This window comes from Caretta caretta, chromosome 11 (genome assembly GCF_965140235.1).
Source record: "Caretta caretta isolate rCarCar2 chromosome 11, rCarCar1.hap1, whole genome shotgun sequence".
Classification (NCBI taxonomy): Eukaryota; Metazoa; Chordata; order Testudines; family Cheloniidae; genus Caretta; species Caretta caretta.
In genome coordinates this window covers 69328006-69352423 of record NC_134216.1, presented here as the reverse complement: position 1 = coordinate 69352423, position 24418 = coordinate 69328006, and the positions used below count along the sequence as shown (strand labels likewise).

At 43.9% G+C, this 24418-nt stretch overlaps 1 protein-coding gene across 3 annotated transcripts; it reads left to right on the top strand.

The window, feature by feature from the left end:
- The first annotated feature begins 1 nt into the window (after position 1).
- Positions 2–19136, top strand: LOC125645102 (uncharacterized). Of its 3 annotated transcripts, XM_048870162.2 has the most exons (4): positions 84–168; positions 12720–12902; positions 16601–18023; positions 18576–19136. In XM_048870162.2, exons 3-4 carry the CDS (start codon positions 17447–17449, stop codon positions 18728–18730), a joined length of 732 nt encoding a protein of 243 aa, XP_048726119.2. In that variant the 5' UTR covers positions 84–168; positions 12720–12902; positions 16601–17446; the 3' UTR covers positions 18731–19136. The 3 variants fall into 3 exon arrangements, 1 of the variants encoding a protein (XP_048726119.2); XR_007359184.1 differs by lacking the exons at positions 12720–12902; positions 16601–18023; positions 18576–19136 and adding exons at positions 1921–1953; positions 3760–4060 and having other exon boundaries at positions 79–168; XR_007359183.2 differs by lacking the exons at positions 12720–12902; positions 16601–18023; positions 18576–19136 and adding an exon at positions 3760–4060 and having other exon boundaries at positions 2–168.
- Positions 19137–24418: the final 5282 nt, after the last annotated feature.

The window sequence follows — 24418 nt, the reverse complement described above, 5'->3', positions numbered from 1 at the left end:
TTTCAACACCAACTTTATTAGCAGCCGCCGCGCGCCAGCCCCGCTCCCATCCCCCCGCCGCGGGGGCGCGGCCCCGTGTACCCCCGGGGAGGCGCGTGAAGCCGGGCCCGGGCCGGAGCCCCGCGGGCGGGAAGAGGATGACGTCACAGCGCGGCGCGGTTCCCTGAGGTGAGGCCCCGGCCCCGCAGCGGGAGCTCTGCAGCGGGTCAGCCCGTCGCCCTTGGTCCCGGTCCCTCAACTGGAGTTCTTAGATACCACTAATATATTAACCTCTTTTGACCCAAGCGGCTAGCCAAAATGTTAGGGTCCTAGGGGTTGTTCCAGTTAGAAGGAGAAATTGATGATGGAGCCCGGTATCTGATGTACATTCTTTATCAACAAATAGGATTACAAAATCCTGTTTCCATTAACACAGCAGGAATCAAACAAGAGACAGGGTCTTTGCTCACTTACAGCTCCAAGCCCCATTTCCAGTCAGCAAAAGCTGTCTTACATGGGTATAACTCAGAAAATCTGAAAAATCCTCACCCTTGAGCAACACAGTTATACCAAGTTTCAGAGTAGCAGCCGTGTTAGTCTGTATTCGCAAAAAGACAAGGAGGACTTGTGGCACCTTCGAGACTAACCAATTTATTTGAGCATGAGCTTTCGTGAGCTACAGCTCACTTCATCAGATGCATACCGTGGAAAATACAGCAGATGTTTTTATACACACAGACCATGAAAAAATGGGTGTTTATCATTACAAAAGGTTTTCTCTTTTGTGGGGTGGGGGGAGAGAAAACCTTTTGTAGTGATAAACACCCATTTTTTCATGGTCTGTGTGTATAAAAACATCTGCTGTATTTTCCACAGTATGCATCCGATGAAGTGAGCTGTAGCTCACGAAAGCTCATGCTCAAATAAATTGGTTAGTCTCTAAGGTGCCACAAGTACTCCTTTTCTTTTCACAGTTATACCAACTGAACTCCCTGGAGTAGACAGCACTCTGTCAACCAAAGGGCTTCTTCTGTCGACATAGCTACTGCCTCTTATAGAGGTGGCTTAACTGCACCAACAGGAGTGGTGTAGAAGCATCATCGCTAAAACTTTGCAGTGGCACAGTTGGGCCGATGCCATGTTGTAATTGTAGACCTGCCCCTAGCTTTTCTCAGGGTGAGGTTCCCAGTGCTTGTTCTGACTGTGCCCTTGGTTTTTCTTCCCCTGCTCTCTTTCAGACCCACAGTCTTTCACAAAACAATAGGTAGAGCAACCTCTCTGCCCGCAAGTACCCTGCAAGTTTGGGGCAGTGAGCATCTGGGTTTGGGGTGGAGGCCTCTTGTTTCAGCTGCCTGCCTACATAAAGAAGTTTAATGGTTTCTTACAATAATCTTAAATGAAGGGAGCAGTTACACTGCCCAGTTTCAAAGAGGTTTAACCCAGCGCACAACAGTATAAATAATAAACTTCCCATGGCCCTGGAGGTTCTCAGCCAGGTCATCTGACTAGCATTGCAGACCTAAGCTTAGGGAGTGGCATGGAGCTGGCCCACCTGAAAAGCATAACAAAGCCAGCCTTCATTATCATCACTGTCAAAAATAACTGCTGAATTTTACATCAATGAGTATTTTTAACTATCTGCCACACTTGTGTGGGTGTTTGGGGTTTGGGCTGATGAAAGTGAAGGGTATTCCATGGTAGTAGATAAAGTTCCATGGTAAGGTTAGTTTATCATTGTTGCAGCTGAATTTGGTCCCATTGTGCATAGAGTTCATGGGGTACCTGATATTACTATATCCCCCTTGGCTATAGGCCCTGCAATGTGAGCATAAACTCTAATTTGAACAGAACCATTTATTACACAGAATTCACATTTATCTACTTTTATGACTTCTCTGTGAAAAGACTGATTTTTTTTCTAAAGGTATTTGTTGTTCACAGAGTAATTTCTGGCTAACTCCAACTCATGAGCTTGTGAGTATTATGAATTCAAACTGCTTTGGTCAGTTTTGATTGGGCACATTTTTGTTTCCTCTTGGGATGAGCATAACTGCTATAGTTTATTTAATAGTAGTGTCTAGATTCTCCAACTGATCAGGGTGTAATTGTTCTTGGTGTAATACAAACACAAAGGGAGACAAAGCAAGTGAGAGAATTTTTATTTTAATTGGACCAACTTTTGGTAGTGAGAGACAAGCTTTCAAGCTTACAAAGAGCTCTCTTCAGGTCTGTGAAACTTACTAAGAGCAGGTCTACACTAGGGCAGGGATCCAGGCTCTGAGATCAATCCACTGGCAGTGAATTTAGCAGGTCTAGTGAAGACCCGCCAAATTGACTGCAGATCACTCTCCAGTCAATCCCTGTACTCTACCCCCAATTAGAAGAGTAAGGTAAGTCAACAGGAGATTGTCCCCTGTCGACCCCCTGCGGTGTAGACCCCGTGATAACTTGACCTTAGGTACGTTTACTCCAGCTACATTATTCACGTAGCTGGAGTTGCGTAGCATAGGCCGACTTACCGTGGTAGTGTAGACATAACCTAAGAGGACACCCAGTAAGTTCCCCAGACCTGAAGAAGAAATCTGAAAGCTCATCCAATAAAAAAATATTACCTCACCCATCCTCTCTAATATGCTGGAACAGACATAGCTACAACACTGCACGTGCGTGCACATGCGTGCACACACACACACAGAGTAAGAGACTGTCCCTGCTTCAAACAACTCACAATCTAAAGTCCATGTTTGGTAGAGCAGGTTAGAAAAAACCAGGGTGGATAAAAATCAATGCTTTAAAAATAATTTTTTTTTTAATTTAAATCGGATTTTTTTTATAAAATGCTTTTTGTAAAATGCTTAATTAAAACTCTAAAGATAGTTTTAATTAAGATAGATATCTCATCATGGAATAGGGATTATAAATTCGAATTCTATAGTATGAGACAATATAGCCATATAATGTTTAAGAAAATTTTTGTAAATGAGTTCCAATAGTTCATGGATTAGGGATCCAATTTTATGGGGTTCGACTTCTGTATAGAGTATTTAAGTTAATCTTTCTATCTACCCAACGGGACTCAGTGCTTAGTCTAGAAGATACCATCAGCTATGCTTAGTTTTGCAGTTCTCAGACTGTTCTGCAGAGATAACTTGCTTGTTAACAGCAAAAATGTTTTTAAATAAATATATAGAGAGGTGAGAAATAAGAACTCAGTCCTATTGTCCCTCTGCAAATTTGTGTATACAGAGTCAGTCCCTTACCTCTCTCTCTAAAAGTGCAAAGTTTCAAAAAGTTCAATGACTAGAAGATATTTGGGGGCAGAATAGATCTGGACAAGGAGAAGAAGTCTGGTGATAAATGTGAGAAGGAAGGGACAGGCAGTAGAAACAAAAGTGAAACTGTTTGAGCAGCATATTCCAGAAGTCTTCAGGTCTTTCTGAGTGTGGCCTTCATTGATTTGAGAGCTACCATACCATTCTCTCACTCGAAGGAAAAACCTATAATGGCAGCAGGCCGTAAAAGAGACCCAGTTTAGGAATAAGAACCATTCGAGAAATATATGTTTGCTGATGATGTTTTAAAGAAAGTCACATCATGAACTGGTGGAAGTCACTTAAGCATTTGGATTCAGAAACTGTTGAAGTGACCATTTCACTTTTAACAGTTGTAGTTTCTTTTGACAGTGTAGAAATAATATTTTCTTCCTTTGGACGAATTCATTCCAAATTGAGAAATCATTTGGGACCTGAAAAAGCAGGAAAGCTTGTTTTTCTTTTCCAGATTATGAACAAACAGGAAAATGAAGGTGAAGACGACTGAGTTAGCTGCAGAAGCCAATATTTTAAGTTTCTCATGTTGACCTGGCTGACAGTCGATCTAATTTGTTTTTTTTTAAATATTTCATTTACCTATTTTAGTTAAGAAAAATTTAAAAAACAAACCTGATTTTAAAATAAACTTGAATGTTTAACTAAGTTCAAAAATGTATATGCTTGTTTTGTTAAAATATTATGTTTGTTGTTGAAGAAAAAAATCCAGAATACATAATGTTATTTTAGTTAAATAAAACAATTTAAATGTCTGTCTGGTTATGTTCTCTTCCTAATACAGCATGGCAAAAAATCCTCCAAATATTAATGATTAACCTGTTGAACTGGAGAAAGTTCACCTCCCAATGACTTCATAAATATCTGCTTCAGTTACCTTTGGTAAATGAAATAAGCAAACAATCATTCATTTTCTGATGTAGCTGTAAAACTAATCTGAAAAGTTTTCAAAATAAATCACTCTAAAAATGTATAGTGTGTACCTTCTAAAAATGAAACCTACATCTATCTCTGAATTGTGAAGAATATGTATTAAGGTTATAACCACCAACAAGAATGCACTTTTATGTAGAAATCCAGGATTAAATCAAGTCTTCCTGACTAGTGATTTAAATCAAATTCACCCTGGAAAAAACAAAATTTTTCTGTGAGGAAATTTCAGACAAAATATTCTAATTTGGAAAATTCAGTTGGAAAAAAAATATCCCCCCCCTGGAAGTTTTGAACCAATTGGAAATGAAACTTTTTTTTAAAATCAAATGAAAAGTAAATTATATTTTCATTGCAATATTTCCAGCAGGGGAAAATGAACATTGAGTTGATCTGACATTTTCCCCACACAACAAATCAGTTTCAATAAAACTATTTTTCAGTACAACAAGTTCCAACCTGCTCTTTGATTTTCAAAAGAAAAGAAAAAAGTTTTGATTTTCAAAAAGATCCAATGCCAATAAAACAGTGTCAACTGAACAGGTATTGAGGGGTATGTGCTGTTTAGGAAAGACCGAAATAAAGGTAAAGGTGGTGGAGTAGCATTGTATATCAATGATGAGGTAGAATGTAAAGAAATAAGAAGCAATGAAATGGATATGACTGAGTCCGTCTGGGCAAAAATTACATTGGGGAAGAAAACTATTAGAGCCGTCCCTGGGATAGTGCTTGGGGTGTGCTATAGACCGCCAGGATCTAATTTGGATATAGACAGAGCCCTTTTTAATGTTTTTAATAAAGTAAATACTAATGGAAACTGTGTGATCATGGGAGACTTTAACTTCCCAGATATAGACTGGAGGACGAGTGCTAGTAATAATAATAGGGCTCAGATTTTCCTAGATGCGATAGCTGATGGATTCCTTCAGCAAGTAGTTGCTGAACCGACTAGAGGGGATGCCATTTTAGATTTGGTTTTGGTGAGTAGTGAAGATCTCATAGAAGAAATGGTTGTAGGGGATAGTCTTGGCTCAAGTGATTATGAGCTAATTCAGTTCAAACTGAACGGAAGGATTAACAAAAATAAATCTGCAACTAGGGTTTTTGATTTCAAAAGGGCTGACTTTCAAAAATTAAGGAAACCAGTTAGGGAAGTGGATTGGACTGAAGAATTTATAGATCTAAAGGTAGAGGAGGCCTGGGATTATTTTAAATCAAAGCTGCAGAAGCTATCGGAAGCCTGCATCCCAAGAAAGGGGAAAAAATTCATAGGCAGGAGTTGTAGACCAAGCTGGATGAGCAAGCATCTCAGAGAGGTGATTAAGAAAAAGCAGAAAGCATACAGGGAGTGGAAGAAGGGAGGGATCAGCAAGGAAAGCTACCTTATTGAGGTCAGAACATGTAGGGATAAAGTGAGACAGACTAAAAGTCAAGTAGAGTTGGACCTTGCAAAGGGAATTAAAACCAGTAGTAAAAGGTTCTATAGTCATATAAATAAGAAGAAAACAGAGAAAGAAGAAGTGGGACCGCTAAACACTGAGGATGGAGTGGAGGTCAAGGATAATCTAGGCATGGCCCAATATCTAAACAAATAATTTACCTCAGTCTTTAATAAGACTAAAGAGGATCTTAGGGATAATGGTAACATGACAAATGGGAATGAGGATATGGAGGTAGACATTACCATATTTGAGGTAGAAGCGAAACTCAAACAGCTTAATGGGACTAAATCAGGGGGCCCAGATAATCTTCATCCAAGAATATTAAAGGAATTGGCACATGAAATTGCAAGCCCATTAGCAAGAATTTTTAATGAATCTGTAAACTCAGGAGTTGTACCGAATGATTGGAGAATTGCTAACATAGTTCCTATTTTTAAGAAAGGGAAAAAAAATAATCCGGGTAATTATAGGCCTGTTAGTTTGACATCTGTAGTATGCAAGGTCTTGGAAAAAATTTTGAAGGAGAAGGTAGTTAAGGACATTGAAGTCAATGGTAAATGGGACAAAATACAACATGGTTTTACAAAAGGTAGATCGTGCCAAACCAACCTGATCTCCTTCTTTGAGAAAGTAACAGATTTTTTAGACAAAGAAGACACAGTGGATCTAATTTATCTAGTAAGGCATTTGATACCGTGCCACATGGGGAATTATTAGTTAAATTGGATAAGATGGGGATCAATAGGAAAATTGAAAGGTGGATAAGGAATTGGTTGAAGGGGAGACTACAACGGGTCCTACTGAAAGGTGAACTGTCAGGCTGGAGGGAGGTTACCAGTGGAGTTCCTCAAGGATTGGTTTTGGGACCAATCTTATTTAATCTTTTTATTACTGACCTTGGCACAAAAAGTGGGAGTGTGCTAATAAAGTTTGCGGATGATACAAAGCTGGGAGGTATTGCCAATTTAGAGAAGGACCAGGATATCATACAGGAGTGTCATAAATATAAAGGGAAGGGTAAACCCCTTTGAAATCCCTCCTGGCCAGGGGAAAGCTCCTCTCACCTGTAAAGGGTTAAGAAGCTAAAGGTAACCTCGCTGGCACCTGACCAAAATGACCAATGAGGAGACAAGATACTTTCAAAAGCTGGGAGGAGGGAGAGGGACAAAGGGTCTGTCTGTATGCTGCTTTTGCCAGAGACAGAACAGGAATGGAGTCTTAGAACTTTTAGTAAGTAATCTAGCTAGGTATGTGTTAGATTATGATTTCTTTAAATGGCTGAGAAAAGAATTGTGCTGAATAGAATAACTATTTCTGTCTGTGTACTTTTTTTGTAACTTAAGGTTTTGCCTAGAGGGGTTCTCTATGTTTTGAATCTAATTACCCTGTAAGATATCTACCATCCTGATTTTACAGGGGGGATTTCTTTATTTCTATTTACTGCTATTTTTTATTAAAAGTCTTCTTTTAAAAAACTGAATGCTTTTTCATTGTTCTCAGATCCAAGGGTTTGGGTCTGTGGTCACCTATGCAAATTGGTGAGGCTTTTTATCCAACATTTCCCAGGAGAGGGGGGGGGTGCAAGTGTTGGGAGGATTGTTCATTGTTCTTAAGATCCAAGGGTCTGGGTCTGTAGTCACCTAGGCAAATTGGTGAGGCTTTTTACCAAACCTTGTCCAGGAAGTGGGGTGCAAGGTTTTGGGGAAGTATTTTGGGGGGAAAGACGCGTCCAAACAGCTCTTCCCCAGTAACCAGTATTAGTTTGGTGGTGGTAGCGGCCATTCCAAGGATAACGGGTGTAATATTTTGTACCTTGGGGAAGTTTTGACCTAAGCTGGTAAAGATAAGCTTAGGGGGTTTTTTTCATGCAGGTCCCCACATCTGTACCCTAGACTTCAGAGTGGGGGAGGAACCTTGACAAGGAGGATCTGGATGACCTTGTAAACTGGAGTAATAGTAATAGTATGAAATTTAATAGTGAGAAGTGTAAGGTCATGCATTTAGGGATTAATAACAAGAATTTTAGTTATAAGCTAGGGACACATCAATTAGAAGTAACGGAGGAGGAAAAGGACCTTGGAGTATTGGTTGATCATAGGATGACTATGAGCTGCCAATGTGATATAGCCGTGAAAAAAGCTAATGCTGTCTTGGGATGCATCAGGAGAGGTATTTCCAGTAGGGATAAGGAGGTTTTAATACTGTTATACAAGGCACTGGTGAGACCTCACCTGGAATACTGTGTGCAGTTCTGGTCTCCCATGTTTAAGAAGGATGAATTCAAAGTGGAACAGGTACAGAGAAAGGCTACTAGGATGATCCGAGGAATGGAAATCTTGTCTTATGAAAGGAAACTCAAGGAGCTTGGCTTGTTTAGCCTAACTAAAAGAAGTTTGAGGGGAGATATGATTGCTCTCTATAAATATATCAGAGGGATAAATACTGGGGAGGGAGAGGAATTATTTAAGCTCAGTACCAATGTGGACACAAGAACAAATGGATATAAACTGGCCACCAGGAAATTTAGATTAGAAATTAGACGAGGGTTTCTAACCATCAGAGGAGTGAAGTTTTGGAAAAGCCTTCCAAGGGAAGCAGTGGGGACAAAAGATCTATCTGGCTTTAAGATTAAACTCGATAAGTTTATGGAGGAGATGGTATCCTGGGATAACATGGTTTTGGTAATTAAATATTCATGGTAAATAGGCCCAATGGCCTGTGATGGGATATTAGATGGGGTGGGATCCAAGTTACCCAGGAAAGAATTTTCTGTAGTATCTGGCTGATGAATCTTGCCCATATGCTCAGGGTTTAGCTGATCGCCATATTTGGGGTCGGGGAGGAATTTTCCTCCAGGGTAGATTGGAAGAGGCCCTGGAGGTTTTTCGCCTTCCTCTGTAGCATGGGGCACGGGTCACTTGCTGGAGGATTCTCTGCTCCTTGAAGTCTTTAAACTACGATTTGAGGACTTCAATAGCACAGATATAGGTGTGAGGTTTTTTGCAGGAGTGGTGGGTGAAATTCTGTGGCCTGCGTTGTGCAGGAGGTCAGACTAGATGATCATAATGGTCCCTTCTGACCTAAATATCTATGAATCTATGAAACCAATACCTACAAAACTAATATAGCCAATTAAATTACACATATTGAGACCTCAAGGATAGAGGTCAGGACAGAGAGCATAATTCTGCCTTACTGGACATGTTTCAATAACCACTCTCTCTGAACCTCATGGGTTTTGTGAACACATTCTTAAAAAGCTTCTTTCTGCAGTGGCTTTGTTGTGCAAAACAGTTACTTTAGCCCCTGAGGTGGATCCATAACCTGTAACCTGTGTTTGGCACTCTTGCTGTTTTTCCTTGTCACTGATTGCATGACCACGCATTTACTTCGTTCAGCCCACAAGCCCTGTCAGCAGCTTCTAGATGTTTCTGAAAAACAGGCAGCCAGCATCCACATTGGTTTTGTATAGATGTTTCCTGTTCCTCCTAGAGGACTGATCCTCAGGGGTGGTGTTTATGATTTACAACCTTTGTGTGTATTGTAGAGCTGTTACTTTACTACTTTGGGAGCCATTTTCTGTTTGGAGTATAATTTCTTCTCACACTTGCACAGGGGTACCTGTTTGACATACTTGTGGCAGAATTCTCTGTCTTCTAGTCTCCTGGCATTTTGTACCTCATTCAGGGATACGTTTTCTTTGGCCAGATGTAGGAACCAAGGTTTTTGTTCTTTTGTGCACAAGTCTTTACACTGGGGATGCTAACAAAGCTCTGTAAGGTACGCTGTGGCTGTCTAACAGTGCTAAGTGTGGCTCTCTTGAATCTGCCAGGACACTGTTAAATCATGTTTTCTTATTTGTACTGCCTTTTCTACTAACCCATTTGATTGTATGCATTGTTGTCCCTCATCCCAAGCAGTTAGCAAATGTTCAGGGTTGGTTTTGGTAGGAGGAGAAATTGGCGATACAAATCAGGCATTCCTTTGGTGCGGTCCTGTTTATTTACAAAGAATGGACAAAGTCCTGTTTCCCTGAACACTGTAGGAACAACCAACAGGAGACTGTTTCCTTGCTCACACTTTCCAAGCCTGGCTTTCCAGGTAGTGCTCTGCCCCAAAGAAGCATTCTTGCATGCGCTCTTGGTCTCTTGCTTGCTCTCTCTCTGCCATCCCCAAATCAGTGCCCTGGCCCCTGCATTTGCAATCAGTTCTCACATTATAAGTGTGTTTGCTCGTTTGTAATGGTCTATTATATTTGTAAGGATTTGTAACCAACAGAAATAAAGTTTGTTTTGTGTTAAAGTAAGGTTCCTCTAGTTCCCCCAACCCCAATTTGAGAGTCACCAAGCCATGGTTGACTGAGTTTCACTGTGATTTCACTTGGGAAGTAGCAGGACCAAAAAAGTGATACAAAGTCGTGGTCTTTATTTTACACTTGTACTGCTGTCAGAAAGCTTACAATCTGAATAGACAAGACTGACAATGGGTGGGGCAGGAAGTGGGCACAGAAAGGGGAAATGACATAGCTAAAGTCACACGGTAGGAGAGCCAGGAATAGAACACTTGCTTTTTTTGCTGTCTAGTCCAATGCCCTATCCACTAGACCGTACTGTCTCTCACTTTGTGGCCAAATAACACACAGCTTTTACCCCAAACTCAAAGGGGTACAAAGCCATATAAACAGAGTTCCAAAACACACCTTTACTAGCACAGCCGTTTTGTAGATGCTCATGCAGCCAACCCAGCAAGGTCTAGCCTGAGCTTTTGTTTACATTGCACACTTCTTACAGCAGCATGTAAAGTACGTACACTGCCCACGCACACACACACACCCCAGCATGGGTATAAATAGCAGCATAGACATTGAGGCACAGCTTGTGCAAATAGAGACACACCAAAACCTTATGTGGACACAGCCTGCATTTCACTGGAACTTGTAGCTACACGTACCCCACATGGTGCTGCCAAGAGAGTGCATGTCTCCCAGAAGTAGTTCTCTACTAAACATTCATTCAGCTGAGATCTCAGATACATTATTTTTTTAATGTGAGCTTATAATGAACTTCTCTTCCTGTTCTTACCACTGTCTTCTTATGGTGACAACCGCCAGCGGTCATATTTGCTTATTAGTTATGCTTAAGGCTACGTTTTAGGCACAGGTATTTTTAGTAAGTCATGCACAGGCCACGGGCAATAAACAAAAATTCACAGCCCATGACCTGTGCATGACTTTTACTATATACCCCTGACTAAATCTTGGGGGCGGTCCGGGGGTGCTGCGGATGCTGGTTGGGGTGGCCGGAGGGGCACCATGGGTGCTCAAGATGGCCCGGGGGCGCTTGGGGGGAGCAGCCCAGGCCCCACTCTGGGCTGGAACTGGGGGCAATGGCTGCAGGCAGAGGCAGTGCACAGAGCTATCTGCTAGGAGCTGAGGGAGGGGGATGTCGCTGCTTCCAGGGAACGCCCCCCCGAGACCTCACCCCCTCCCATGCCCCAACCCCCCTCCAACACTCAAACTCCTGCTGGGGGTGGTGCTGTGACCTGACATTGCCCCAGCAGCAAGTGGGGCCCGAGCTGCTCAGGCGGCCCCTGGGCCAGCTGCTTCAGAAGTCCCAGAGGTCCTGGAAAGCCATAGGATCTGTGACTTCCATGACCTCCATGAAAAACTTGCAGCCTTAGTTAAACGGCCATGCAGTTGCAATTTCACATAGTCTGGCATGAAAGATTTTTCCACTCCCAGGACTGAAGAAACTCAGTCAAAATGTTGATGACTTTTGTGATGAAATAAATTGCATTGATTCATCAAGAAGATACCATAAATGGAAGTATACTGAAAGGAAGGACACTGTTCATGTGTGATGGGGGTTTGGGGAGAAACAGCAGGCTAGCCTGCTGTAGTACCAGTCAGTGAATCACAGCTGTTTGATTTTAACTTTACCTTTGTAAAAAAGATTAATTGAAATGTAGACTAAATAGGATTACAGCTCCTGGTTAGCAAAAGCAAAAAGTCCATCAAAATGAAAGGATAAGAAAATTTACCTTGAGGGTATGCTTGACATTATGAAGTAAACGTGTTAGAAATCCTATTTATAATAGTACACAGATAGAGCATTCAGATCACCAGGTTGGATCTGTTTTGGCCGTATTAAATTCTAATCAGAGCCTCTTTTAGAATGAGAATCTTCCATTCCTCAACACTTTAAAAATGACACACACCAATATTAATTGCTGCCTAAAGAATAACTTACAAAGGAAGAATTAAAGCCCTCCAACTCGGAAAGACTAGATAAAGCAGTGGCCGAGATCACATGCAAGGAAATTGCCATGCCCGTAGTTATTAAAATAGTACGTGTTACTTCCTTAACATGATCCCAAACATTGCCTAGTCCTTGTCTGTACTCAAGAAGTTGCACCAGTTTAATAAAATTTATTTTAAATTGATCTAGTTAAACCAGTGCAACACCACAGAAGATGCACTTTAAACTAGTTTAACGCTTGCTCTTCTGTAATTATAAAAAAACAGTAAGTAGAAGAGCTGGTTGGAATTTGTTTCCTCCCTCCCCCACAAATTTGATTTTTGTTTTGAAAAACATTTCAAATTATTTTTTTTAAATGAAAAAGGGGTGAGAAGGGAGAGAAAGTGGGAGAGGGGACAGAGTCTTTTTTTAGTTTATTCAAATGGAAAAAGTGTGAAGTGATAAAAAAGAAAGTGTTCCTTCCCCCCTTTCCATACTAACTTCCCATGGGAAAAAATTTGGGGGGCGAGTAGGGGGGCGGGAAGAGGGGAGGGGCAAACAAAGTAGTGAAAGTGATATTCTCCCCCCACACCACTTACAGTGAAAATTTAAATCAATACAAAATAGACAAAAACATTTAACACTATGTTGCACAATTGTGAAAATATAAAATCAATAACCATTGAAAAATGCTTAAAAACATTGATATTATCCATCAGAATTATAAGGACAATTAAAATCCAATTCTCCAAGCCTAATTATGATCTGGTCTTTAATTATATGATCATATACTATTTTGTCCACAGGACACACAAAGGACTGTAATCTGGGGATGAATCAGGATTGCGTAATGAAGGATGCAGATTTCATCAGGACCCCAGCTTCAATCGTTGTAGAAGTTGGAAGGCGTGTAGTGAAGGAGGCAGGGGATTGCAGGAAGAGAAAGGAGGGTCTCATGGTTAAGGCAGGTCTTCAGGATACCCAGGACTGTGAGTCACCTTGTTAACCCCTGCCTCTAGTAGAGGAAGTCTTGTTTGTGATGGCTGTGTGTTAGCCCCCTAACACCACCAGCCTATCAGCCACTCAAGCACACATGTCTGGACTACACCAGCTGTGTCTTTGCCTTGCAAAGGTTAATAAGAGGTGCAGCCCAGTCTGAGACTCCTTGAAGTGGTCTCCTGCAATATCCAGCCCAACTCAAAGAAATCTCAGATACTCTGCTCCCAAAAGAGCAGTGCGCCCCAGTTTAACCTTAAATCACTGTTCCTGTATAATGTACATTAACTCCTCACTTAATGTCTTCCCGCTTAACGTTGTTTCGAAGTTACGTCACTGCTCCATTAGGGAACATGCTCGTTTAAAGTTGTGCAATGCTCCCTGATAACGTCGTTTGGCTGCCTGCTCTGTCCACTGTTGTAAGATTCTGTGGCAGAACAGCGACTTTACAAGGGAGCATTGCACAAGTTCCTCTTCTCTGCCTCCTCCCCCTCCCTCCCAGTGCTTCCCCTGCTGCCAGACAGCTGTTGGGCAGCACTTAGGACTATCTGGGAGGGAGGGGGAGGAGGCGGAGAAGAGGAACTTGTGCAAAGCGCTGGGAGGGAGGGGGAGGAGTAGGTAAGCGCCCTGTCTCCACTCTTCCCCCTCCCTCCCAGAAAGTCCTAAGCCCCACCAAACGGGAAGAGGCGGGCCTGGAACATCCCCCGGCAAAGTCGCCGCCTGTTCTTTTCCAAGGAAGCTGCCACTGCTGCTGCACAAGGTACTTCCTAGTGTCCTTGCCTGCAGCGGGCTGTGCCTTGGGGTAAGCCAGGAGCACCTCCCAACCACAGTGCAGTACTGTACAGTATATAATGCTTTTTGTCTGCCTCCCAAAAATTTCCTTGGAACCTAACCCCCCTCATTTACATTAAATCTTATGGGAAAATTGGATTCGTTTAACATCGTTTCACTTAAAGTTGCATTTTTTTAGGAACATAACTACAACGTTATTCAGGTATGTTGGCAACAAGAAGAAAGCCAAGGAAAGTGTGGGCCCCTTACTGAATGAGGGAGGCAACCTAGTGACAGAGGATGTGGAAAAAGCTAATGTACTCAATGCTTTTTTTGCCTCTGTTTTCACTAACAAGGTCAGCTCCCAGACTGCTGTGCTGGGCATCACAAAATGATGGGAAGAGATGGCCAGCCCTCTGTGGAGAGAGAGGTGGTTAGGGACTATTTAGAAAAGCTGGACGTGCACAAGTCCATGGGGCCGGACGAGTTGCATCCAAGAGTGCTGAAGGAATTGCAAAAAGAAAAGGAGTACTTGTGGCACCTTAGAAACTAACCAATTTATTTGAGCATGAGCTTTCGTGAGCTACAGCTCACTTCATCAGATGTTTACCGTGGAAACTGCAGCAGACTTTATATACACACAGAGAATATGAAACAATACCTCCTCCCACCCCACTGTCCTGCTCGTAATAGCTTATCTAAAATGATCAACAGGTGGGCCATTTCCAGCACAAATCCAGGTTTTTTCACCCTCCACCCCCCCACACAAATTCACTCTCCTGCTGGTGCTAGCCCATCCAAAGTGACAACTCTTTACATAATCAAGTCGGGCTATTTTCTAAGCTATTACCAGCAGGACAGTGGGGTGGGAGGAGGTATTGTTTCATATTCTCTGTGTGTATATAAAGTCTGCTGCAGTTTCCACGGTAAACATCTGATGAAGTGAGCTGTAGCTCACGAAAGCTCATGCTCAAATAAACTGGTTAGTCTCTAAGGTGCCACAAGTACTCCTTTTCTTTTTGCGAATACAGACTAACACGGCTGTTCCTCTGAAACCTGAAGGAATTGGTGGCTGTGATTGCAGAGCCATTGGCCATTATCTTTGAAAACTCGTGGCGAACGGGGGGAAGTCCCGGATGACTGGAAAAAGGCTAATGTAGTGCCAATCTTTAAAAAAGGGAAGGAGGAGGATCCTGGGAACTACAGGCCAGTCAGCCTCACCTCAGTCCCTGGAAAAATCATGGAGCAGGTCCTCAAAGAATCAATCCTGAAGCACTTGCATGAGAGGAAAGTGATCAGGAACAGCCAGCATGGATTCACCAAGGGAAGGTCATGCCTGACTAATCTAATCGCCTTTTATGATGAGATTACTGGTTCTGTGGATGAAGGGAAAGCAGTGGATGTATTGTTTCTTGACTTTAGCAAAGCTTTTGACACGGTCTCCCACAGTATTCTTGTCAGCAAGTTAAGGAAGTATGGGCTGGATGAATGCACTATAAGGTGGGTAGGAAGCTGGCTAGATTGTCGGGCTCAATGGGTAGTGATCAATGGCTCCATGTCTAGTTGGCAGCCGGTGTCAAGTGGAGTGCCCCAGGGGTCGGTCCTGGGGCCGGTTTTGTTCAATATCTTCATAAATGATCTGGAGGATGGTGTAGATTGCACTCTCAGCAAATTTGCGGATGATACTAAACTGGGAGGAGTGGTAGATACGCTGGAGGGGAGGGATAGGATACAGAAGGACCTAGACAAATTGGAGGATTGGGCCAAAAGAAATCTGATGAGGTTCAATAAGGATAAGTGCAGGGTCCTGCACTTAGGACGGAAGAATCCAATGCACCGCTACAGACTAGGGGCCGAATGGCTAGGCAGCAGTTCTGCGGAAAAGGACCTACGGGTGACAGTGGATGAGAAGCTGGATATGAGTCAGCAGTGTGCCCTTGTTGCCAAGAAGGCCAATGGCATTTTGGGATGTATAAGTAGGGGCATAGCGAGCAGATTGAGGGACGTGATCGTTCCCCTCTATTCGACATTGGTGAGGCCACATCTGGAGTACTGTGTCCAGTTTTGGGCCCCACACTACAAGAAGGATGTGGATAAATTGGAGAGAGTCCAGCGAAGGGCAACAAAAATGATTAGGGGTCTAGAACACATGACTTATGAGGAGAGGCTGAGGGAGCTGGGATTGTTTAGTCTGCAGAAGAGAAGAATGAGGGGGGATTTGATAGCTGCTTTCAACTACCTGAAAAGGGGTTCCAAAGAGGATGGCTCTAGACTGTTCTCAATGGTAGCAGATGACAGAATGAGGAGTAATGGTCTCAAGTTGCAGTGGGGGAGGTTTAGATTGGATATTAGGAAAAACTTTTTCACTAAGAGGGTGGTGAAACACTGGAATGCGTTACCTAGGGAGGTGGTAGAATCTCCTTCCTTAGAGGTTTTTAAGGTCAGGCTTGACAAAGCCCTGGCTGGGATGATTTAACTGAGAATTGGTCCTGCTTCGAGCAGGGGGTTGGACTAGATGACCTTCTGGGGTCCCTTCCAACCCTGATATTCTATGATTCTATGAACGTTAAGTGAGGAGTTACTGTACAGCACTTGTGAGCACTTATAAAACAAAAAAGTTCATTTAAGAACAGAATAGAGGTTACACGAGAAACAATAGAGTGATGGAAATAAACGGCTATACTATAAAAAAAAGTCACAACACAACCCAGGGCCTAAACGTATTAATAGTTACCTTCCCTAGCTAATAAAGTAGGTTTCCCACCAAAGTACAATCTGTTGCAGACCTGGCTGGCCTCCCAGGAACAAACCTTTCATGAAAAACAACCCTACTCCATGAGATGTCTCCTCTGTGAATGGATACAGAATTCCTTTCTCCACCCTATGATATACTGACTCAGTCTTTTGTCTTTATTCATAGACAGGGTGATCCCATCTGTTGTCATCTTTCTTTTTACCTCCAAGTGGCTTTGATGTTTATAGTTTATCTTTGATGATTTTCCATCGACTTTTCTGGGTTGTTGAAACAGTGGACAACTTAGCAATACATTACATGATTGGCTAGCCACTGAGGGGCAACAACTCCCTCCTGCCTGAATGAGTCATCACCAAGACACAGGATTTGCTGGTGACGAACTTTCACTTCAAGACCATAATTTCCAATATAGTTACCTTATTCCTTAAATGTTACCCATATGCACATCTCACAATGACTATGAGTATCAGTAAGTTACAAGCTTTCAGCAGAGACCTCCCATGCTACCCTTCATGGATTAACACCACCATGAAAGTGGGGTATTAGATGTAGTGAGTTTGTCAGGTCTGCGACAGGAATTGATCGTAAAGAACAGTGATCCCTTTGCCAGAGGTACCAAAGGGCTTCTGTGTCATAAATCGCTAATTTTGTGTTCCTCATTTTCCGGGTGCCCAAACTGAGCCCTGATTTGCAGAAACGCTGAACACTCACCGCTGCAACAGCAGTCAGTGGGAGCTGTGCTTTGACCATATAAAGTGCTGTATAATGTTAAGTACCTTACTCCACCCCTGACAAGTGGATTAGTGCTTAAATCGGCCTTGCCGGCTCGAATTTGGGGTACTGTGGACACAATTCAACGGTATTGGCCTCCGGGAGCTATCCCAAAGTGCTCCATTGTGACCGCTCTGGACAGCACTCAACTCAGATGCACTGGCCAGGTAGACAGGAAAAGAACCGCGAACTTTTGAATCTCATTTCCTGTTTGGCCAGCGTGGCAAGCTGCAGGTGACCATGCAGAGCTCATCAGCACAGGTGACCATGATGGAGTCCCAGAATCGCAAAAGAGATCCAGCATGGACCGAACAGGAGGTACGGGATCTGATCGCTGTTTGGGGAGAGGAATCCGTGCTATCAGAACTCTGTTCCAGTTTTCGAAATGCCAAAAGCTTTGTCAAAATCTCCCAGGGCATGAAAGACAGAGGCCATAACAGGGATCCGAAGCAGTGCCGCATGAAACTGAAGGAGCTGAGGCAAGCCTACCAGAAAATCAGAGAGGCGAACGGCCGCTCTGGGTCAGAGCCCCAAACATGCCGCTTCTATGATGAGCTGCATGCCATTTTAGGGGGTTCAGCCACCACTACCCCAGCCGTGTTGTTTGACTCCTTCAATGGAGATGGAGGCAATACGGAAGCAGGTTTTGGGGACGAAGAAGATGATGATGAGGTTGTAGATAGCTCACAGCAAGCAAGCGGAGAAACCGGTTTTCCCGACAGCCAGGAACTGTTTCTCACCCTGGAACTGGAGCCAGTACCCCCCGAACCCACCCAAGGCTGCCTCCTGGACCCAGCAGGCAGAGAAGGGACCTCTGGTAAGTGTACCTTTTAAAATACTATACATGGTTTAAAAGCAAGCATGTGAAAGGATTACTTTGCCCTGGCATTCGCGGTTCTCCTGGATGTACTCCCAAAGCCTTTGCAAAAGGTTTCTGGGGAGGGCAGCCTTATTACATCCTTCATGGTAGGACACTTTACCACTCCAGGCCAGTAACACGTACTCGGGAATCATTGTAGAACAAAGCATTGCAGTGTATGTTTGCTGGCATTCAAACAACATCCGTTTATCTCTGTGTTATCCTCAGGAGAGTGAGATACAATTCATGGTCACCTGGTTGAAATAGAGTGCTTTTCTTCAGGGGACACTCAGAGGAGCCCATTCCTGCTGGGCTGTTTGCCTGTGGCTAAACAGAAATGTTCCCCGCTGTTAGCCACGGGGAGGGGGGAGGCAAAATGCGACCTTGTAACGAAAGCACATGTGCTATGTATGTAATGTTAACAGCAAGGTTTACCCTGAAAGAGTGTAGCCACTGTTTTATAAAATGTGTCTTTTTAAATACCGCTGTCCCTTTTTTTTTCTCCACCAGCTGCATGTGTTTCAATGATCACAGGATCTTCTCCTTCCCAGAGGCTAGTGAAGCTTAGAAAGAAAAAAAAAAACGCACTCGCGATGAAATGTTCTCCGAGCTCATGCTGTCCTCCCACACTGACAGAGCACAGACGAATGCGTGGAGGCAAATAATGTCAGAGTGCAGGAAAGCACAAAATGACCGGGAGGAGAGGTGGCGGGCTGAAGAGAGTAAGAGGTGGGCTGAAGAGAGTAAGAGGTGGGCTGAAGAGAGGGCTGAAGCTCAAATGTGGCGGCAGCGTGATGAGAGGAGGCAGGATTCAACGCTGAGGCTGCTGGAGGACCAAACCAGTATGCTCCAGTGTATGGTTGAGCTGCAGCAAAGGCAGCTGGAGCACAGACTGCCACTGCAGCCCCTCTGTAACCAACCACCCTCCTCCCCAAGTTCCATAGCCTCCACACCCAGATGCCCAAGAATGCGGTGGGGGGCCTCCGGCCAACCAGCCACTCCACCACAGAGGATTGCCCCCAAAAAAAGAAGGCTGTCATTCAATAAATTTTAAAGTTGTAAACTTTTAAAGTGCTGTGCTTAAAGTGCTGTGTGGCATTTTCCTTCCCTCCTCCATCACCCCTCCTGGGCTACCTTGGTAGTCATCCCCCTATTTGTGTGATGAATGAATAAAGAATGCATGAATGTGAAGCAACAATGACTTTATTGCCTCTGCAAGCGGTGATTGAAGGGAGGAGGGGAGGGTGGTTAGCTTACAGGGAAGTAGAGTGAACTAAGAGGCGGGGGGTTTCATCAAGGAGAAACAAACAGAACTTTCACACCGTAGCCTGGCCAGTCATGAAACTGGTTTTCAAAGCTTCTCTGATGCGTACCGCGCCCTCCTGTGCTCTTCTAACCGCCCTGGTGTCTGGCTGCGCGTAACCAGCAGCCAGGCGATTTGCCTCAACCTTCCACCCCGCCATAAACGTCTCCCCCTTACTCTCACAGATATTGTGGAGCACACAGCAAGCAGTAATAACAGTGGGAATATTGGTTTCGCTGAGGTCTAAGCGAGTCAGTAAACTGCGCCAGCGCGCCTTTAAACGTCCAAATGCACATTCTACCACCATTCTGCACTTGCTCAGCCTGTAGTTGAACAGCTCCTGACTACTGTCCAGGCTGCCTGTGTACGGCTTCATGAGCCATGGCATTAAGGGGTAGGCTGGGTCCCCAAGGATACATATAGGCATTTCAACATCCCCAACAGTTATTTTCTGGTCTGGGAATAAAGTCCCTTCCTGCAGCTTTTGAAACAGACCAGAGTTCCTGAAGATGCGAGTGTCATGTACCTTTCCCGGCCATCCCACGTTGATGTTGGTGAAACGTCCCTTGTGATCCACCAGAGCTTGCAGCACTATCGAAAAGTACCCCTTGCGGTTTATGTACTCGGCGGGTTGGTGCTCCGGTGCCAAGATAGGGATATGGGTTCTGTCTATGGCCCCACCACAGTTAGGGAATCCCATTGCAGCAAAGCCATCCACTATGACCTGCACATTTCCCAGGGTCACTACCCTTGATATCAGCAGATCTTTGATTGCGTGGGCTACTTGTATCACAGCAGCCCCAACAGTAGATTTGCCCACTCCAAATTGATTCCCAACTGACCAGTAGCTGTCTGGCGTTGCAAGCTTCCACAGGGCTATCGCCACTCGCTTCTCAACTGTGAGGGCTGCTCTCATCTTGGTATTCATGCGCCTCAGGGCAGGGGAAAGCAAGTCACAAAGTTCCATGAAAGTGCCCTTACGCATGCGAAAGTTTCGCAGCCATTGGGAATCGTCCCAGACCTGCAACACTATGCGGTCCCACCAGTCTGTGCTTGTTTCCCGAGCCCAGAATCGGCGTTCCACAGCATGAACCTGCCCCATTAGCACCATGATGCATGCATTGGCAGGGCCCATGCTTTCAGAGAAATCTGTGTCCATGTCCTCATCACTCACGTGACCGCGCTGACGTCACCTCCTCGCCCGGTATCGCTTTGCCCGGTTCTGGTGCTGCATATACTGCTGAATAATGCGTGTGGTGTTTAATGTGCTCCTAATTGCCAAAGTGAGCTGAGCGGCCTCCATGCTTGCCTTGGTATGGCGTCCGCACAGAAAAAAGGCGCGGAACGATTGTCTGCCGTTGCTCTGACGGAGGGAGGGGCGACTGACGACACGGCTTACAGGGTTGGCTTCAGGGAGCTAAAATCAACAAAGGGGGTGTCTTTACATCAAGGAGTATTTCAGGCAGGACTTCACGGAGGGTTCCAATAAGAAATGGTGCACCTAAGTTATTGTTCTTTTTGGAACGAGGAGGTTAGCCTGGCCTCTGATTGATACATGGCTAGATTTACCTCGCTGCACCTTCTCTGTGAGTGACTGCAGTGTGACCCAGAGAAATGAGTCCCCTAGACAGGGGAGGAGGCAAATGAGTACAAAACAAATCTGGTCTATTTCTTGTTTTGATCCACTCCATCTATCTTTTACATCTTTGGCTGGCAGCAGACGGTGCAGAAGGACTGCATGCCATCCACATCTCATGGCTGCTCGGCAGAAGATGGTACAGTACGACTGCTAGCAATCCTCATCTCTTGCCTGCCTGGCAGAAGATGGTACAGTACGACTGCTAGCAATCCGTATCGCCTGCCTGCTCACCATAAGACGGTTCAATAGGACTGACTGCAGGACTAAAGAGAATGACCTGGTCAAGTCACTCCAAATTTAGTCCCTGCGCCCATGTCTGCCCAGGCGCTCCCAGCCGACGTGGCCAGGAGCACCTCGGACACGATGAGGACGGCTATCAGTCGTACTGCACCATCTGCTGCCAGAAGGCAATGGGTTGCAGCTACTGTGTAGCAAAGCCGAAACCGTGTCTGCCAGCACCCAGGAGACATAGGATGACGGTTACCTGAGCGGGCTCCATGCTTGCCGTGGTATGGCGTCTGCACAAGTAACTCAGGAAAAAAGGCACAAAACGATTGTCTGCCCTTGCTTTCACGGAGGGAGGGAGGGAACGGGGGCCTGACGATATGTACCCAGAACCACCCGCGACAATGTTTTAGCCCCATCAGGCACTGGGATCTCAACCCAGAATTCCAATGGGCAGCGGAGACTGCGGGAACTGTGGGATAGCCACCCACGGTGCAACGCTCCGGAAGTCGACTCTAGCCTCGGTACTGTGGAAGCACTCCGCCGAGTTAATGCACTTAGAGCATTTTCTGTGGGGAGACACACACTCGAATATATAAAACCGATTTCTAAAAAACCGACTTCTATAAATTCGACCTTATTCCGTAGTGTAGACATACCCTGAGATTGTCACTCAGTTCTCTCATGAAGAAAACCTGCTGCTGGGGTTCAAATCTTGCTGAATGTTCAGAAGCCATGACAGCATTATTATTCGTAAAGATTATGGGTATCATAACAATGCCAGCTCAACCTTAATGACTGTCTAGCTGTAATGTGCGTGTGATAGAGAGAAAAAGCAAAGCAGGTTTCTTACGCACCACAAATCTTCTCCTGCTTTCTGTGGTAGAGCAGTTTGGTTCTTATTCTGTAGTAGTGACCTCTGCTGGGAATAAAATGTTTTTATGAGCCAATTCATAAACTGGATTTCCACAAACTGTTCTGTTCTCTGAAGAACTAGAACCAAGCAAATAGATTCAAGTGACATCTATAATGATTGGCAGACTGCATAATGAGGCTGTAATGAGTTCTATTAGTGATGAGTGAATCTCATGAAGTCTAATGTTTTGTCACCTTCTTGAACTATCTAGTTATGTGAATTTACATGATGATGAAAAAAGCACTTGCAGATTCAGACTAATTTAAACCTATGGTTTATTTAAAGAGTAGTTTTGATTTTTAAAAAGAGAAAAAAATCTCACTAAAGAGAAACTGGGAGAGTCTCCTGTTCCCTCCCTCCCCCAAAAATCTAGGGTGGCATAAAAGTGTGCATGTGTGCACACACACACACCATCTGTCACACTGTATATCCAGTATTTGTTTTTTTATCTAATCTCCCTTCTCCCCCAGCCCAGTCTCTTGTATTTGCTTCTTGTTCTGCTCCATTCTTCACCCTGTTTTCTCTCGGTCCTCTCTCAGCAGCTTTACACACAGGCAATTTGAGGGCAGGAGAGTAGGGCAGGTGCCAAGTCATTCCTGTGTTTAGCTTCTCTGGCTTTGTATTAGTATCCTAAGGACCACAGAATCAGGCTCTTATGCAGAAGAGGGGTAACGTGAGGCAGATTACCGCCAGTATTTTCAAAAGTGTCAACTAGTTTTGGGTACCTCAGCTTGTAGTATCCAACTTGAGACATCCCAGGATAAAAAAAATTTCCAATGTGGCTACCTAAAGTTAAGCACCTAATTCCATGTTTAGGCACCTAAATAAGAGATTTTCAGAAGTGTGGAGCATCTCCAGCTGAAGTCAGTGGGAGCCACAGGTGCACAATGCCTGTGGAAATCAGGATACTCAGTGTTTGCAGTTTAGCTCCAAAGTTCAAGGCACCTAAAATGAGTGTAGACTCTAAAAATGTTGGCCTAAATGACTTGCCCATAGTCACAGAGCAAGTCAGTAAGTGACCTTGGTAGAGAATGTAGAAGTCATGGCTGCAGGTTCCCTGCTATAACCATAGGAGCAACATTCTGTTTCAAATTAGAATGATTTTACAGTACTAGATTTCATTAAAAGTACCCCCTATTTACTATTAAAAAGCCATGAATAGTTAAACACATGTTCTTAAATAATTAGAACTCACTTTCAGCTGACAGTTGAGTAGGTGGAATACTTTTTCACAGTTTCTTCAATCTGGAACATATTTCACATTTCAGAAGGCAAGACTTTAAGCCTCCCCAGATATCAGCCAGCATGTCAAATAGAACAAAGAATTCATCTCTGCTGGAATTCAAAGAATTATGAGTTGTTTTCTTTCCTCCTCTCTGAATCCACTGTTCTTAAAGATGGAGAAAACTTGAAATATAAAATCTCACATTTTAACTACAGCAGTACTTAAAGATTGTTTATAGGGAATTGTTTCCTTCTCAATATTCTCAAAAAGTCATCAAACTTCCATTTAACATTGTGTTTCAGTTCCATTCTGGAGGGGGTGAATCGTAAAATGCAGACATTCACAGAGCCCAGCTTCTGCATTTAAGTACAATTTTAACTGTGCTGCCTTATGAAATATTGTGATCATCTAAGTCAGGAGTACAGGGGAATTTTGAGAGCTTTCATATGGCTTACAGCTTTTTTCTGAACTTGCACACAAGCTTTGTTTTGTGTTATAAGCCTCTTCTCAAATGATGCAAAGGTTAGGTTCTGGAAGTAAGTGTGAATATGCATTCTCAATATATTGAAAAGAGAACCCAGTCCTGCCCAGCTGAGCCAGCCAAACAGTTGACTGCCCAATATTAAAGTAGAGTGAGCATATTGTTATGGGTCAGGCATGGCTGCTGCCTTCCATTAAGGATAGATATTCAGAAGCCATCACAAGCAGGTGGCTGAAACAATAATGGTAGCATCCCAAAACACAGGCACATAGAAACACTGAGTAGCACTGAATCATGAAGCCCAAGGGTTTTAAAATGTAAGGGCTAAGGATTTGATTGGCAGAACTGTTTTTGAGAGAGAGTTCCTGTGCCAGAGAGAGAAACACAGGACAAGCTGAATAGACATACCAAGGAGAGAGAGCCCAGACAAGCATGGTTTAGGACCCTGAGGCGAGACTAGGAAGGGCTTCTGTGGTTGGGGTCAGCTAATGAGGTTACAGACTGTAAGCAAAGAAACTATGTCCCTTGGTTTTTGGTTCCTTCTATATTTGGAGAAGCAGAACT

Excerpts from the sequence above, each read along its gene's own strand:
- LOC125645102 (XM_048870162.2), top strand. The coding sequence starts at position 17,447 with ATGCAGAGCTCATCAGCACAGGTGACCATGATGGAGTCCCAGAATCGC. Across the intron at positions 18,024-18,575 it reads AGGCAGAGAAGGGACCTCTG|CTGCATGTGTTTCAATGATC; the intron begins GTAAGTGTACCT and ends TTTCTCCACCAG.